The 17,576-nt window shown below is 48.1% G+C and overlaps 1 protein-coding gene across 15 annotated transcripts in view; it reads left to right on the top strand.

Annotated features, from left to right (window-relative positions):
* The window catches only part of HECW2 (HECT, C2 and WW domain containing E3 ubiquitin protein ligase 2), a 258,411-nt gene that overhangs the window by 171,697 nt on the left and 69,138 nt on the right, over window positions 1-17,576 (top strand). For all 15 annotated transcript variants that reach the window (XR_004969635.1, XR_004969634.1, XR_004969636.1 and 12 more), the window contains 3 exons: window positions 8,959-9,093; window positions 13,393-13,495; window positions 14,717-14,813. Coding sequence is in view for 11 of the 15 variants with exons in the window: in XM_036320850.1 (XP_036176743.1) it covers window positions 8,959-9,093; window positions 13,393-13,495; window positions 14,717-14,813 (335 nt within the window). In the remaining 4 variants the exon portion in view is untranslated. The remainder of the gene's footprint in view (window positions 1-8,958; window positions 9,094-13,392; window positions 13,496-14,716; window positions 14,814-17,576) is intronic.

The following is a 17,576-nucleotide window of genomic DNA, read 5'->3' as shown; positions in this document are numbered from 1 at the left end:
CACGGCTTTCTGCACCGGGGCCCCTTTTGTCGCTCTTGGTCTTCGTTGCCCATACCGTTCATGACCAGGACAGTCTGCCCTCGGGTGCTGCCCCTCCCGGAGTGGCTCCTGCTTTTCTGCACGAGCGCTCTGTTCCTGTGCTCATTCCGTGGACTTGCTCTTCTGCCCTCTGCTCTGGTGGCTGCCATCTCCACCAGCCACGGTCATGAAAGTGGGATTTAAAAAAAAATGTATATTTTTATTGATTTCAGAGAGGAAGGGAGAGAGATAGAAACTGATGAGAGAGAATCATTGGTCGGCTGCTTCCTGCATACCCTGCCCTGGGGATGGAGCCCCCAACCCGGGCATATGCCCTTGACTGGAATGGAACCCAGGACCCTTCAGTCCGCAGGCCGATGCTCTACCCACTGAGCCAGATTGGCTGGGGCAAAAAGTAGGGTTTTTAAAAACATCCTTAGCAAGATAAGTAGCATTCTCCTGGGAACTGGATCTGACATCAAATGCGCACATTTGCACAGAATCATGCACTTCCTGTAGAAAGCCACTACGCACTCCTCCCCAGACTGCTCTGCCCTGAGTGCCTCTCCCCCGGACTGTGGACAGTGTGCTCCAAGCGCTGGCCCACGGCCTGCAGGGTCCGGGGCCCACTGGCTAGGTTCTGGCATGGGATGCCTGGCGAGCTGTCATAGCAAAGGTAGGATTCGAACTGCACTTTGAATGATGAGTGGGATGTTGAGTACAAGAGATTATGAAAGAACACCCAGATTCATGTTGTAGAGGCAGGAACACATCAGGTGGGTATGTTTGGTTCGTCTGAAGAAGTATGAGCATGTTTCAAGTGACTCTGTATCAGCAACACACACACACGCACATGCACACGCACATGCGCACACACACGCACATGCACACGCACACACATGTACACACACACACACGGCAGCTGATGATATGTTTCCATCCCAGGCACCAGACCCAAGGAGAGACGATGTTAGGTAAGCAAACACCAGTGTCCCAATTCCAATAGCTGGGCGGGAGGGCTCCCTCTTCTCAGCCTTTCTGTTTTATCCAGGTCTTCAGTCGAGTGATGAGGCCACCCACGTTCGGGAGGGCAGTCTGCGGAACCAGTCTCCTGATGCAGATGTTAATCTCACCCACACATGGCAGGCACACCCAGAATAATGTTTGGCCAAGTGTCTGGGCACCCGTGGCCCAGTCATGTGGACACATAAAATGAGCCGTCACCGACCCACAGCAATGAAATAAGCGCAGTGGCAGCTCCATGGCAGAGCGCTAAGGGTGACGGGGAGAACGAGGTACCACGGCACGGATCACTAGAGAGCACTATGGCGCTTGTTCCTGATAGTCACAGAATGGGTTTATCACTGGGTTTAATTTTTTTAGAAAAAGTGTTATATTTGATTTCCCTGTCAGGTGTTAAATACGGAATCCCTGTTTCTCTCCTTGCCTCTTTGTTTTGTACTCTCAAACAGTATTAACGGAGGGTTTCCCCCCAAATCATTCTACTTGTGCCTGAATTGAAATACTAAGAAACAGTGAGGTTTAAAAAAAATATATCACACACTTCCATGTTTTCTTTTTTAAATAAAAATGTAAAACGGCAACCATTTTATTTTAAAATGAAATATCCTTTCCAATCGTTTGTTTTTTCCTACAAAACAAAACAAACAAAAACATGTGCTATCATATCTTCCAGCTCCATTGACATCTAATTCTATATCCAAGCTTTGTAACTCTAGGGGCTTGTGAGTTTGGATGTCAGATTGGGGTTTTGAGTATTAGAATGGTCCAAATACCCAACTTTGATAAACATGATGCACGGCAGTTATGGTTATGGGGGTAGATGTTTTTGGAAGAGAACAAATATTTGAAATAAGTGAGAAGGGCCACAGTCTGAGCCTACGTGAGGGTTCTCATTTCCCCCGACCCTAGCGGCCTGCGTGCCTGCGGAAGCGGCCCCCGTGGCGACACAGACTCTGTTCCCATCCCCCATAAAGCGAATGGCCACAATGTATTGGGTCAGGTTCAGTTCAGTGAATAAAATGAAACTTAATATTGTGAGGTCTCCAGTGAGTTCAAAGCCTCTTAGCAGGATAAGTTCTGTACCTTGAAAAATAGGTTTTGGGGGATTTTTTGGTCAACTCCACCACTACCTTTGCTATTATTACTATTTTTTAAATCCTCACCTGAGGATATTTTCCCACTGATTTTTAGAGAGAGTGGAAGAGAGAGGGGAAGACAGATGTGAGAGAGCACATTGATTGGTTGCCTCCTGCTCGCCCCCCAAGGAGAAGCCTACAACCAAGGTACGTACCCTTGACCAGAATCGAACTCGGGACCCTTTGGACCGAAGGCCGACACTCTATCCACTGAGCCAAACCGGCTAGGGCTGCATTTGTTATTTTTGTGGCACATTCTTCAAATGCTTTGAAACCACTAATATCTCTTTGTGGTGGTTACCTGGCTCAGTCACCTCAAGTTACACAGTAATCACGTGGAGATGGAATTAAACTCTAAATGTCTATATAACACATGGTTTTTAGACAATCTCTTGCTAATTTTAAAGGCGTAAAAAGATGTTAGGTCAAAAACAAAAAACAACCCCAATAAATACACGTAGGGGGCGATGGTAAAGAATCTTCCTGGGGCAGTGTGCCTTTCGAATGAGAGAATAGAGCAGAGATTGCTTTTGTGAATTTACTTCTGAGTAAAATGCTAGACTCATGGAATCTTGAAGGAATTGCCCAAATATGGAGATGGCCTTTGCCTTTATTTTTAAACAGTTATCTTCATGACCTGCAGTGGATCTTTTTCTTTTTTGAAAAAAAAAGTAATTTGCTATTTTAAAATTTCATGGCAATGACCTTCTGCACTACCTAAAATTGGCGGATTTGGAGGACTCCATTCTCAGCTTCCATAGGAATGTGCTGGTAGCTAACAGCCAGCTCTCCCGGGTGGGGGTGGGAGGGCTGGTGTGTGGCACTTGCCCTTGCCCATGGTGTAAATTCTCCTGTCACAGCCGGTTTCATGCTGCCAGCAGTGTTGTCAGCCAGCCCACAGGATACCTTACAACTTCTCGTCAGCTCTTATGAGCCAGGCAAGCCCTCCCTAGAATATTCTAGCTCTCCTATACTATTTCCAACACCCAAACACCTCCCATCCCAGCATACACCAGTAAACTATCTCTCCTTTAGCTAACATTTCACATCTAAAGTGTTGGGGGACAGTGAACTTACCCACACCTACTAACCAACCAGCTGTTTCTGGAACTTAAGCACCATGATTTCTGTTTTCTCTCTTAACAACTTTATTTATTTACTTTTAAAATATTTATGTTGATTTGTAGAGCGAGAGGAAGAGAGAAGGAGAGAAAGAGAGAAACATTGATAGGAGAGTGAAACATCAATTGGCTGCCTCCTGCATGCGCCCCCCCCCCCCCCCACCCCGGGGATCAAGCCCAAAACCCAGGCATGTGCCCTGATTGGGAATCAGACCAGCAGCCTTTGGTGCATGGGGCAGTGAGTGCCTAGCCAACTGAGCCACACCAGCCATCTCCTAGCAACTTTAGATCTCTGATCACCGCAGTTCAACCTTCTTCTTTAACTTTTCTTGTGACTGATGCACGTATCGCGAAATATTTGGGACCACTCCCTCCTTCACGTGAACCAAGTGGTTGAAAACATTAGCATGACTATTTTTTACTTATAGTCAACTGTATCTTTAAGCCTTTTTCATCTCTACTGTGGGTAATGGGATATAATACGGAGAAAAGAATCACGTAATTCCTTATACTTAGGGAGATACCAGGGGACCCAGGAGCTGAGAAGGAATTTATATTTTGGAAGGGAGGAGAGGATGTGTGCATAAATATGATCTTTATAAAAATTGAAGTTGATTTTTTTTTTAACATTTCTAAGACTTTATAGAGTTGAGAAGCCAGAAGTTAGGACAAACTCATTTCGCAGGACTTCTGGCTTGTAAGTTGTTGTTCTCTCATTGTTTCCATGGCTCTTGTGAGAAAGGAGGATAGAAGGTCTGCTGCCCTTTCTGTGGCGTAGTTACAAGTGCTTTGGGGTGCTTTTTGGTTTTGTTTGTTTTTCTTTTCTGTTTGTTGACACAGTCTTTTAATATGGATTTCTGGTTTGGCAGGATGTTTGTTAACTGGAAACCATTTCAAACTTCTGTCAGTAAGATTTGTTGTGATACGGATGGCCTTTTCTTTTCTTAAAATAATAGAAGCTTTTTAAAAAAAGAATTGTGTAAAGAGAGAAGCATATTTTGTTTGGCTTCACCAAAATGCCCCTCAGCTCCGGGCAGCCCAGCGCTCCTGCCTGAGACCAGGCCCGGAGCAGGGAGAGGGGAGAGGGTTGCAAAGTGAGATTTCGGTTGGGGTCCGTGCATTCCTTTCCTTGTGACTGTGTTGTGGGTCGTAGTTGGCCCAGCACCGGGCGGCTTGAGGGAATTTCCTTAATGAAACTCAGCAGTAGGAGGTCTGTGTCCTTCAAATTTGCTTTGCTCGTGGCTAATCTGAAAAAGATGCATTTTTTTTGAGACCGTTGCTTTTTTTTCCTGGAGTCTGCATTCTCAACATGCTGCTCACCAGGACAGAACTTGTCAGGACATGTTAGATACTTTCATAAACACAGTCAGGCTACTCCAGAATGGTGTCATCAAATGTCGCCCCAGTTTTATTTTTAAAAAGGACGAGGTCAGTGTCATGACTGGCTTGAACCAGTTCAGGTATCCAGTGGGGAAGGGACCCACTTTCCTGGCATAATTGAGTTGTGTGTCAGAAATAGAAACGGCAAGCCTGCACGTGGCACAGTGATTTCTCTACGCTTTCCTCTCGGGTGTGAAGTGGAATGCGTGTCCCCAGCTCCCCTGTGACCTGTGTGGTCCCCTTACGTGGATAAAGCAGAGACCACGAACACCTGTCGAAGGCCGCATGGCGGGTGGAGCAAAGCCGGAATGCTTGCCCAGGAATCGCTTCTTTTCTAAAAAAAAAAAAAAAAAAAGTATTTTTTTAATTGATTTCAGAGGGAGGGAGAGGGAGTGAGAGATAGAAACATCAATGATGAGAGAGAATCACGGATCAGCTGCCTCCTGCACGTCCCCCACTGGAGATTGAGCCCAACCTGGGCATATGATGGAACCGTGACCTCCTGGTTCACAGGTTGACACTCAGCCACGGAGCCACGTTGGCCGGGCTGTGCTTCCAGTTTTAGGAAGATCATGTGTCCTCTGAAACGCGGAGACCTCCGTGGACAGAGAGGATTTGGTTTGTAGCCGAGACCCATACAAGGTTTAATGCACAAGATTTCATTCTCTCACATAAAGAAGTTCAGAGAGAGGAAGTCAAGGGCTTCAAGGTGGTTCCTCGAGTTGTGAGAGCCATTCTTCATCTTCATGGCTCCACACGGCTGCTGGGGCTCTGGCAACAACACCCTTGTTTCGGGGAGCAGATGGATGAAGGGCAGAAGCAGGGCCTGACCTTGTAAAATCGCCTTGAATAAGGGGTGGGGGTTCCCAGAATAACCATGTGACTGACGCTCTCTTTGTATCTCATCGTCCAAACTTAGTGTGGGCCACACCTGCCTACAGGGAGCCCAGGACGGGGAGCTTCATGGCTTCTCCATCCTTTCGAGCCTTTTCTGTGGACGATAGCCAGAAACATTGCCATCCTCGGAAAAATGTCTCAGAAGCGAAAACTGTTACTGTTAGTCATGATAACAGTAACTCATATGTAAGGGATCACAGGCGCTGTCTTCCGCAATTTATATGAACCATCTTACTTCACCTTCCCTAGATGTGGGTGATATTATCCCCATTTCACAGAAAAGAAATTGTGGTTTAAAAAAAGTTACGTTTTTCCCAAGGTTATGTCTCTAGTAAGGGGTGAGCCGGGGCTCAGAGCCAGACTTGCCTTTTTCCAGATTCCAGGCATCCAATCACTGCGCTGCCTTCTGCCTCTCAAGTGTTAGTTAGCTTGGTCATTCATTCATTCATGTCAGCCCTGGGATGGTGTAGAACCTGCTATCCTATTTGTGGTTTTAAAGTCTTTTGCTCTTTACCCTTTCCACCCAACACACACACACACACACACACACACACACACTCACATTTATTTTTCCAAATCCTTAAGTATGTCTATGCTTCTGTAAAAGAATGTGATTTTCTATACTTGGTTAGTTCATTGTAAGTTGTCTTTCTGTATTTGGGTCAGGAGCCTGCATGCTAGCATTTTGGGCAGTTTAGAGGAACCCTGGGAGCTAGTGGTGATCACAGAGTGAGTAAGGAAGAGCCCTCCCCCCAGGCATTGACAGTGCGATTCTATAGAGGATGGGTTTTAGACGAGCCTCGGAACATCCAATTATACTGTGACTCTGCATGTGAATCAGAGCTGCCCTGGGTGTGCACACCCAGGTGTCCTGGTAATTACAGGTGTATCGTGGTTACCTCCAAACGGCCACCCACCCCTTCAAAACATTCCCAAGAAATTAGGTAGAGTAAACAGGCAATTCTATTTTAGTATTCCTTATAGTTTCCCCTTAAGCAACACTACTTATATAATGATTTTGGTAATAGAAGCTGAATCTTAATTCACATAAAGCAGATATGGGGTTAATTATAATACCTACTAGAGGCCCGATGCATGAAATTCGTGCAAGAGTAGGCCTTCCTTCCCCCGGCTGCCGGCACCGGCTTCCCTCTGGCACCTGGGACCCAGGCTTCCCTCGCAGCCCCAGCTTCGTCCAGAAGGTCGTCTGGAAGGACGTCTGGTCTAATTAGTATATTATGATTTTATTATTATATATTACTTTGAATGTCCACTTGTAAAAACAATTCATTTCCTATCTTATGAAATTTTGAATAGTGGCAGAAATAATAAACTATTGTATTAGAAATCTGAGTCAGATGGGGCCGGTGGTGACCTTTGACCGAGCCTGCTGATACAAGCCTGTTTAAGGGTTACCCTCTGTGTGTGTTTTCCACAAGGACCAGGGAAGAAAGACATTCTCCTGACAGGTGAGGAGGAAGAGAGCTTTGCCCAGGGCTGCAAGGCTGGCGCCACTGTCTCCTACAAGACTTCCGTTTCTTTATTCCAGTCTTTGCCACCTGGACATCGGCTATCGGGAGGAGGGACAGACAAGGATTCTCATCTTGTCCATTTATCAGCTTTGTTCTCTAGTGCGTCTACTCCTTGGAGTTATTTCTTTACAAAGAAGTCCTTTTTTCCTATCTGGGAGCTCCCTGCCTGTGGTTGCCCCCCGTTCCTGGTCACGTGTGTACAGAAGCACATGTGTGTACAGAAGCGCTGTGCTTCATCGTGGGAAGGACTGTTTCTGGAAAGGCATAAACGCAGTCGGCACCAGGGTCTGCCTGGGCCCTCTCGTTCCGAGTGTGTAAGCTGCTTCGGTAACCGAGCCCCCTCCCTTTGAGAAGTCGGTTTCTGCTGAGGCTGTAGGCCTGTCTCAGGTGCCCTGACCCGTGGTTAACGAGTGAAGAGTCTCCGGGCTCTCCGCACAGTCCCTTTCATCTTGGATGACCTGATTAGCTTTATCTGATCGTGGGAAACATGTTTCCTAATTGTCCTTGAGATCATGGGCTTCGTTATTACCTGGAGTGAATTTCACTTGGAAAACTTATACCACTTGGCTCCTAAAGACAATGATAAGTAGCACTTGGTGTTGATCTTTAGAATTAAACAAACAAACAAACAAACAAACAAACAAACAAAAAGGTTAAAAAGAAGGCTTCCCTACACTGTATGCAGTCCTTCCCTCAGCACTGAGGAAAGTGGCTTATGCGCATTCATGACGTCATGTCACCAGGGATTCTGCCGTGAACACAGCAGGCATGGTTTCTTCCCACTTATTATGGGAGACATGTTTATTATGAAAGAGGGGACATGTTTTCATAAGGAATCTACAGAGAGAACTTCAGGGGCTGGCCCAGAGTCACTGTATCTGATAACATTTGTATGAATGTGGGATTGATGGCAAAACCGGAAGGCAAGGAGGAAGATTTTTTAAAAATATATTTTATTGATTTTTTACAGAGAGGAAGGGAGAGGGATAGAGAGTTAGAAACATCGATGAGAGAGAAACATCCATCAGCTGCCTCCTGCACACACCCCCCCCCCCCCCCCACTGGGGCTGTGCCCGAAAACAAGGCACATGCCCTTGACCGGAATCAAACCTGGGCCCTTCAGTCCGCAGGCCAATGCTCTATCCACTGAGCCAAACCGGTTAGGGCCAGGAGGAAGATTTTAAAGTCTTAGAAACCCGGTTGGAGGGTGGGATGTTTCTCCATCGGTAATGGGTAGCCAGCGGGGCTCAGGATTGGAGCGGGGATGTAATCTAGGCACTCAGAAAGCATAATTCTGATCCTAGGTGCCGTCCCATGAGGAAGGGCAGCGATGGGGGTCCCCTGAGGAGCTGGCGATGCTTGCACGCCTAAGAGAAAGCCCTGAAGTAACGGGCTGTGGCCAGGCTGGGCCGGGACAGAGAGGAGACACTGCCGTGGGAAATGGGGGCTGGTGCTGACTGCACAGGAGAGGCAGCCGATGGCGTTGGGAGTTTCAGGCAAGCAGACTTTGGGAGTAATTCTGGATGCAGTAAGCGCTTAAAGAGCATCAGTTAAGAGAAGCCCGAATGTGCTCTCATGTGACTTCTTTCTCAGATCCTATCTTTGATGCCTATCGCTTGGAGTTATTTCCTAAAACGAGGAATAAATTGCCTTCCTGCTCTCCTCATTCCAGATCCAATGGAAACATGTCTTTCTCTGTTTTTGTCTTTTCAGGGGGTGTGGGGGCGTTAAGGAGAAATTCTCCCCAAATTAGGAGAAAATGGAGCTAAGACCATTACTCACAAGTGAGAAGTGGCAGCTCAGTTGAGAAGTGTGTGGCGTGCACTGACCACTGCATGGCTTGTCTCCTAGGCGTTCTTTGTTGATCACAACTCCCGGACCACCACGTTCATCGACCCCCGGCTCCCCCTGCAGAGCGGCCGGCCCACGAGTGCGCTGGTGCACCGGCAGCACCTGACCCGGCAGCGCAGCCACAGCGCGGGCGAGGTGAGTCACGCCCGGGGACCCCCGACCGACCGGGGCTGCTGACCCCGGGACCCCCAATGGGCTGCTGACCCCGGGACCCCCGACCGGGGCTGCTGACCCTGGGACCCCCGACTGGGGCTGCTGACCCTGGGACCCCCGACGGGCTGCTGACCCCGGGACCACTGACCGGGCTGCTGACCCCGGGACCCCCGACTGGGGCTGCTGACCCTGGGACCCCCGACTGGGGCTGCTGACCCCGGGACCCCCGACGGGCTGCTGACCCCGGGACCACTGACCGGGCTGCTGACCCCGGGACCCCCGACGGGCTGCTGACCCCGGGACCCCCGACCGGGGCTGCTGACCCTGGGACCCCCGACGGGCTGCTGACCCCGGGACCCCCGACCGGGGCTGCTGGGTGCTCCAGGGGGTGATGTGTGGCTCCCCCGCCCTGTCTCGCTTTCCTGGTTTGACTTAGAGATGCTCATGTGGAGGCTGGGGAGGGCTGGGATGTTGACAGGGCTTCTTTGGAGACGCATGGAGCCCACGTGCCCAGTAGAAGAAGCAGCCTATAGGAGGGGAGAGGAAAGAAACGAGAGGTTTTCTTACATTCAGAGGCTAGTGAGAGAGAATTCATAATGTGATGAAATACGTAAGAGGGGATGATGAGCCTGACTGGTGTGGCTCAGTGGTTGAACATTGACCTATGAATCAGGAGGTCACGGTTTGATTCCCAGTCAGGGCACATGCCCTGGTTGCAGGCTCAATCTCCAGTGTTGGGTGTGTAGGAGGCAGCCAATCCATAATTCTCTCTCATCATGGATATTTCCATCTCTCTCTCCCTCTCCCTTCCTCTCTGAAATCAATAAAATATAAATTTATTAAAAAGTGGGGATGATGAGCCCTTTTGCCCACCTAAGGGCAGCTTCACAGGAAGGAAGGAACATGACTTTTAGTGGGCTAAGTTTGGGTAAAATGTCAGGGAGTTTCTTAAGTGAGGCTTGGTGGATTCCATAAAGATCTCTGGCCAAGGCGGGGGGATTGTGGCATTCTCACTCAGTAATATTCTTTAAGATTGAGTTGTATCTGAGAGTTGATTTATGTACTGGAAGCGTCCAGAGAAAATGGGTGGAATTAAGAATCCCTGAAATTTCTATTGGCTGGTGTGCAGGGACCCATGGCAACCACACGAGGGCTCTCGAATAGCCTAACAAAACCAGAAGTCACCCTTTCCTGCTTCTCCTTTTCTGTAGAGGCTTAAATAAAGAAAAGGAATGCTGGAGGTCACATTTCTTCTTCTTCTACGGATGGACGTCTGCTTTGGAAACATATCCTCACTTCATATGCATTGTTTCTAATAATTCCCTTTGACAGATTTAATTCAGATTATTTTCCTGCACGCCTCTTCCACACCAATGTGCATACCCTATTTTCAGTACTGGATTGCGAGCCATATACTTCCGTAGCTTCTATTATAAGAAACAATTATGAGTGCTGTGAGTAACTGGACTTGAGACACCAAAATTCCACTCTGGAATTCCCCCTCATCCTCTCCACACTGGCTCTCATGCGTCCGGCGTGTGTGCTGGTTGTAAGTGCAGACACAGAGGAGTGTACAGGAGACGCTCATATAAAGATGATCTACTGCAGGATGAGGCAGCCACAGAAATATGTATGCTTTACGAGCAGCTAATAAATCTTTACCTTGCTCTCCTGCAAGCCTCTGTGGTGCAGTGGGCGATGCACACAGCGTTCGTCTGACAGGCAGAACACTCACCTTTGGACCCGTGCACGGCGTGGAGCAGTTAGGGCGCTGCCTGCCTCGCTCCCGTGGCCAGTGCACTCGAGCCACTGTCTTATCTCGACTTCACCGCATGGAGCTGACTGCTCACTGCTCAGGGCTGCGCGCGTGAGATGAATAGCTGGACTCACATTTTCTTTCCATGATCTAGACCAGTGGTCGGCAAACTGCTGCCCCTTGAGCAGCCGTGGGCAAACTACGGCCCGCGGGCCGGATCCAGCCCATTTGAAATGAATAAAACTAAAAAAAAAAAAAAGACCGTACCCTTTTATGTAATGATGTCTACTTTGAATTTATATTAGTTCACACAAACACTCCATCCATGCTTTTGTTCCGGCCCTCCGGTCCAGTTTAAGAACCCATTGTGGCCCTCGAGTCAAAAAGTTTGCCCACCCCTGCCCTTGAGTGTGGCTCTTCCACAAAATACCACGTGCGGGCACGCAGGTACAGTGCGATTGAAACTTCGTGGCCACACTCAAAGGGCCAAAGAGCTGCATGTGGCTTTCGAGCCGCGGTTTGCCGACCATGGATCTAGACTAGTTCCATGATCTAGAAGTAGCCGTTGTGGGAGGGGCCCTAACGTGCACGTTAACATTTGAGTGACCATTGCTCTTCGCCTTGATGGACACTGAGCAGTGGGGAGAGGTACCCCATAAAGACGGAGCGTTGGGGCCCGCCTTGTTCAGCCTTTTTGAGGGGACACGTGTCCTGGCACTGCGATGGAAGGTGCACTTGAGGCAGCGACAGGCTCAGCTCTCAGGGCCTCCCACGGGCTGGCCACCGGGCAGGAAGTTGGGGTGGGGTGTGGAGTGGACCTCCGCTGTCCTGGGAAGTGGCAGCAGCAGCATCCGGACAGGAGGGAATATGCCTGTGGGGGACAGCAGCACTAACTCTGTGACTGACACACGAGACGCAGTTCACCCTGGAATCCCCCCAGACCACGGAGTCGCGGGGATTCATGCCACGCGTGGCCAGCAGCTCCCGAGAGGCAGCCTGAGAACCGTTCAGTCCCATGGACAGATGGGCTTCCCAGCCCCGCTCCTCTGCTCCGTTTGCAAACATGCAGGTGGGGGGATGGCGGCATCTCTTCCATCCACCGGGTGATACTGACCCACACCTGCAGTGGCTGCATGGTGCTTGTTTCAGTGATATGCGTCCATAACATATGTTCCCGTCCTGTGTTCTCATCGAGGAGAGAGCAGATGAAACTAAGCCTAATACAGATGAACAAGCACGAGTGATAAATGCTTTCAGGAGGGCCATCTGCTCGACCCTGACCGTGGGAATATCCCCCAGGGATGAGCAAGCCGTGCAGGGCGGGGAGACATTGCCAGTTTCAGGGCCTTGAGAAAAACCCTCACCAAACCCCACTCTGATGCCCAATGTGCAGATTTGAATGGGTGAGAGGAGAAGCTCTGTTTGAAAGGTGCCGACGTATAAATCCAGCGTGTTATTTTGCCTTTCGTTATCTTAACGCTACTGTTCCACTGTTGTCTTAAAAGGCTCCTGTGATATTAGGGTGGGGGACGCTAACACGGAGCGAAAGCAGTGTTGGCATTTCCTCTTCAGAATATTTTTTGTTTGTCTGCTGGTATGAATGAGTGTGTGAATCTATAATAGGCCCCATAACTAATTCAGGTCAGGGCAGCCCCATTTGGCTCCTCCACACCTGCTATGATTAGCTCCCTGGGTGGGAGGTTCAAACCAGAAAGAGCTGCTGGGCCGGGTGCTCTAATAGGCAAGCGGAATTGCTCCTGAGCAGATAATGCACCGGCTCAGAAGCCCACATGGAGACGGCTGCCCCAGGCCCCTCCTCTGGGAGGCAGGATCCCCTGACCCACCGGGGAAGGCAGGTGCCCCCTGGCTCTGCCACGATGCGATGTGTTTGTCCCGCGCGGGTCTTTCTCCGCATGTCCCGTGGCAGGTTTGGGTTCTGTCGGGCGGAAGCCACCCCTGCTGAGCAGGTGTGCTATTTAGCTCCTGCAGCCCCATCATCGTGAGCATGTGGAGCTACCCCTGTGCCATACAGTGAGCAGTCACCGCCCCTGCCCCTCTCACAGACCCCGATGTCCTGCCCCTCCACTCAGCAACTAAATTCAGCAACTAAAGCAGAGCTTTTGGGAATCTCGAGCCAGCTCCCCCGCTGGCATCTCTTCTGATCAGTTGGTATCTACCAATGCTCATCGCCCTAGCCGGTTTGGCTCAGTAGATAGAGCATTGGCCTGTGGACCAAAGGGTCCTGGGTTCAATTCCGGTCAAGGGCACGTACCTTGGTTGCAGGCTTCTCCCCTAGCCCGGGCCCTCGTCGGGGCGTGTACAGGAGTCAACCAATCAGTATGTTCTCTCACATTAATATTTCTTTCTGTCTTTCCCTCTCTCTTCTACTCTCCCTAAAAATAATGGAAAAATATCCTCGGGTGAGGATTAACCAGAAAAAGAGCAAAAAGAAAAACGTGGCTCAGGTGCTGATAGCGAGCACGCGAGGTCTGGGTGCAGAGCCTAAGGGGTGCTTGTGTCTGCAGGTAGGAGAGGATTCGCGACACTCGGGGCCGCCCGTCCTTCCCAGGCCGTCCAGCACGTTCAACACCGTCAGCAGGCCGCAGTACCAGGACATGGTTCCAGTGGGTATGGCACCCCCTCCCAGAAACCTCCACCCTGCTTCTTGCGCCAGCCTGTCCCGTGCATGCTGTGCTAGCACTGCCCCCTTGTCCGCCCGCTGCTCTTGCCCTGGACTCAGAAACTCTGCGTCATCCCCAGGAAATTGATCTGAATCCCAAAGCACTTAGGTCTTGTACAATCCTCTAGGACAGTGGTCGGCAAACTGCGGCTCGCGAGCCACATGCGGCTCTTTGGCCCCTTCAGTGTGGCTCTTCCACAAAATACCGACTTCTGCGCATGGGCCACGAAGTTTCAATCACACTGTACGTGCGCGCCACTCAAGGGGCCAAAGAGCCGCATGTGGTTCGCGAGCCGCGGTTTGCCGACCACGGCTCTAGGAGGAGATTTATTAATGCCATGCTCTGCCTTTTCTGAGTAGAGCTGTTGCATTAGATTGTTGAAGTTAAAGAAAAATAAGTTGTTAAGGGTTTCTGATATTTGAGAATTCACTCAGTTATGTGATTTAAATATACCTATATTTCTGATTATAAATAAATGTAATCAAGATGAATCATCTTAAGTAAAAAAAAAAACTAGCTTTCTTGATAAAAAGAGGTATGACAAAAGCCCTTAATCAATTTTAAGTAACTATTTTTAAATTTCTATGGGCATTAGGCAACCTTGGCTAAGATAAATTTTTTTTAACGGATAGTTAATATTGCTGATTATGTTGTAGGTGTCGATATAGTTGGTTTGGTAAAGAGCTGTGTGTGGCTTGATGGCACCTATTCCCACATAGAATTCGGGAATGGCTTGTTCTCTGCATTTTGGTAGTAGTGGTTGCTGGCGACTATTGCATTTTGGGGACTTGTTCTGCCTCTTCACCTCCCTGCATGGCTGATATGTAATCAGAAGATAGTTATCTATTTCTAAAAGTTACTTATGAAGTTGATTTTGATAAGCAGTGGTTTGAAATGATTAATAGATAGAATCCTGGTGATCTCACCTTGCTAGTTGATGACAAATATGACTCATCAAATGAGTAATGAATGGTAAAGAAAGTCACACCGGATAGATCTAAGTCCAATGTTCATAACAGCATAGACACAGCGTAGAGTTTAAGTGTTGGTAGTGGCTTGAGTGCCAGGAGTATTAACCCCGAAAACAGATTTTTAAAAAGTTTGGATTCGTATGCACAAAACGAATAGCAGGTTGTTTGTAAATGTTGTCCTGTTTTCTGATTTTCAGCTTATAATGACAAGATCGTTGCATTTCTGCGCCAACCCAATATCTTTGAAATTCTGCAGGAACGTCAGCCTGATCTCACCAGGAACCACTCACTCAGGTAACCATAGTATTGGCGTTTGGTGCAGAGTGCGTACGCCCCAGCTTTAAATCTTCAGGAACAATGGTCATCATCTTGGAAATTTACTCTTTCTCTCTGGCATGCTGTCCAGAGGCATCTGGTCACGAACACTTTATGTCGTCAACGCCAGGTCACTGTAGTCCTGGGTTTTCTCTGTTAAGTACAAGGATGGAATAAAATTGACTAAATAACCCAGAACCTTCTTTAAAGAATATGGAAAAAAAAAAAACACCCACAAAATTCACAGCCAAGAATGCCCCCTAGATGTGCAGATTATAATGAAAATAACAAGACACGAACCTTTTTGAGTAGCTTGAGAAAACAAAAACAACATAGAGCTTGTTGAATTGAGATTCATAAAACCCTAGACTTGGTATTCAAATTTTTCCATAATAAAAACACAGCGGAACCGAGGAGGGGACCCGAGGAGGGAACCCGGTACCGTCTACAGTCCCGCATTCCCCTGCACGAACCCTTTCTTCTCAACAGGCCGTCCACGCCTCCGGCTCCAAGCCCGGTTGTACTTTCCTGAAAACATGCTGCTCCTTTTCCCTGGCAGGATTTTTCTCCTCTTCGGCGTTGGGCAGGAAAGACCTTGCCTTCGGAACTCAATGCCATCCGCCCCTCCATGAGCGGTGCACCCTCCTGTGTACGCTCCCTCTCAGGAGTGAGGCTAGATTTTCTCAGTGTCCATGGCGAGATGGAAAAGTGGGAGTTAAGGCAGACAGTCTGCCAGAACTCCCAGCCCTTTGGGTTTACACGCCACATTCACTGGTAGAAATGGGTCTGCCCCGGGGTGCCATCCTGACCCACAGCAGGGGCCCTCAAGTCCTTCTCTACTTGGGGTGCCAGCCTGTGTTCATCAGGATCATCTGGGAGCTTTATGAAGTACAAGGTGCCAGGTCTCATCGCCCCAACTCCCCTCCCTTCTCTGAAGTTGTACCCCCTAGTCTTCCACACCCTGCCCAGAAGTTTCATTCAGGAGGTCTGGGGTAGAGCTCAAGCATTTACTTTTAAAACCTCTCTCTATAATTTCATTGGCGCTGCCAGGTTTAATAAGCTGTGGTCTAGACACTTAATTACCTACTTAATCATGTAATATATCAACTTACCCTTCATACTATTTTGGTTCTATGACTTTTGTGCTTTAATTAGACTTTTGAGCCTTTATGCTTTATTTTTAATTCCATTTTAAGCTCCTTACAAATAGGGATGTTATTCAAATCATTATTTCTCTTCTTTATGCTCAAATATCTAGAGTAGCATTTTGCATATAGTGAATATATATATGTGTATACACATATATATATTTTTTTATTTGAAAATAAATTACCAAATATCCTTCTTATGATGTTCTCAGTCTGTCTCTATTTTTTCCTGAGGTATTTTTGACCTGCAACATTATATTAGTTTCAGGTGCCCAACATAATGATTTGATATTTGCATGTACTGTAAAATGATCACCGCAATAAGTCTAGTTAACATCTGTCACCAAACATAGTTATAAAATTTTTTCTTGTAATGAGAGTGTTAAGATCTCTCTTAGCAACTTTCAAATATGCAACACAGTATTATTAACTGCAGTAGCGATTTTCAAACGGTGTGCCACAAGAATTTTTAGAACATGCAATACTATTTATCCAGGAGCACTGTCCTCTTTTTCCTTAGATTGACAAATAAAAAATGACAACAGCCCTAGACAGTTTGGCTCAGTGGATAGAGCATTGGTCCATGAGCTAAAGGGTCCTGGGTTCGATTCTGATCAAGGGTATGTACCTCGGTTGCAGGTTCCCCGGCCCTGGTCAGGGTGTGTGCAGGAGTCAACCAATCGATGTGTCTCTCCCACATCGATGTTTCTTTCTGTCTCTTCCTCTCCCTTCCACTCTCTAAAAATCAATGGAAAAATATCCTCGGGTGAGGATTAACCAAGATAGATAGATAGATAGATAGTGGATCTCTCTTTTTTAAAAAAAAAAGTGACAACAGCCAGCACAACAATATCTGTCCATTGTGAATACATTACAATTATTCCGATTTATTTTGTCAGATCAGCAAGAAATAGATTTCTTGGTGTGCCGCAGACTTTCAGTGCTAAGCTTATGTGCCATGAGCTGGCTGGGAAAGGCTGAAGATCACTGAACGAAGGTCACCATGCTGTCTGTCACGTCCCAGCACTTGTTTCCTTTACCACCGGAGTTTGTACCTTTAGACGCCACCCATTTCACCCTCCCCACCCACCCCGCCAATCAGTCACATCTCTAAGCTCGTTGTCACCTTCTAAAGGTCAAGTCTGACACCGCAGCGGTTGCTTACCCAGAAATCCCAGTTTCCCATTAGTTGACCTCTAATCAAGTCTGAGTACTTTCCCCAGCCGGGCACGCAGGCTGCTCTAAATCCCACCAAAATCACCAAACCATGCACGTTACCATTCTGTACATTTGTTTACTGTGGCACCAGCTCGGTCATGCATGGTGCACCAGAGGGTCTTGCGTAAGAAGGCCTAGTTAATAAGACTGAGAAATGAGCTCCCGGTCGTCTCGTGAGAGATATTGCGGATTGTGGGCCACAGAGCCTTGTCATTTCTTGCTAACAGTTCAGTCAGGATCCGCACACCATTTTCCAGCATGAAGAGCAGCCATGTTTGGGGCATGTCTGTTCCACTATTGATTTTTGCTGTATAGTTGCTCTTAGGACGAAAACAGTTCTGCAAAACGCCATCTTTTTTCAGTAGCTCTGTGTGGG

Source organism: Myotis myotis, unplaced genomic scaffold (genome assembly GCF_014108235.1).
Source record: "Myotis myotis isolate mMyoMyo1 unplaced genomic scaffold, mMyoMyo1.p scaffold_m19_p_8, whole genome shotgun sequence".
Lineage (NCBI taxonomy): Eukaryota > Metazoa > Chordata > Mammalia > Chiroptera > Vespertilionidae > Myotis > Myotis myotis.
This window is presented reverse-complemented; position numbering and strand designations above follow the sequence as displayed.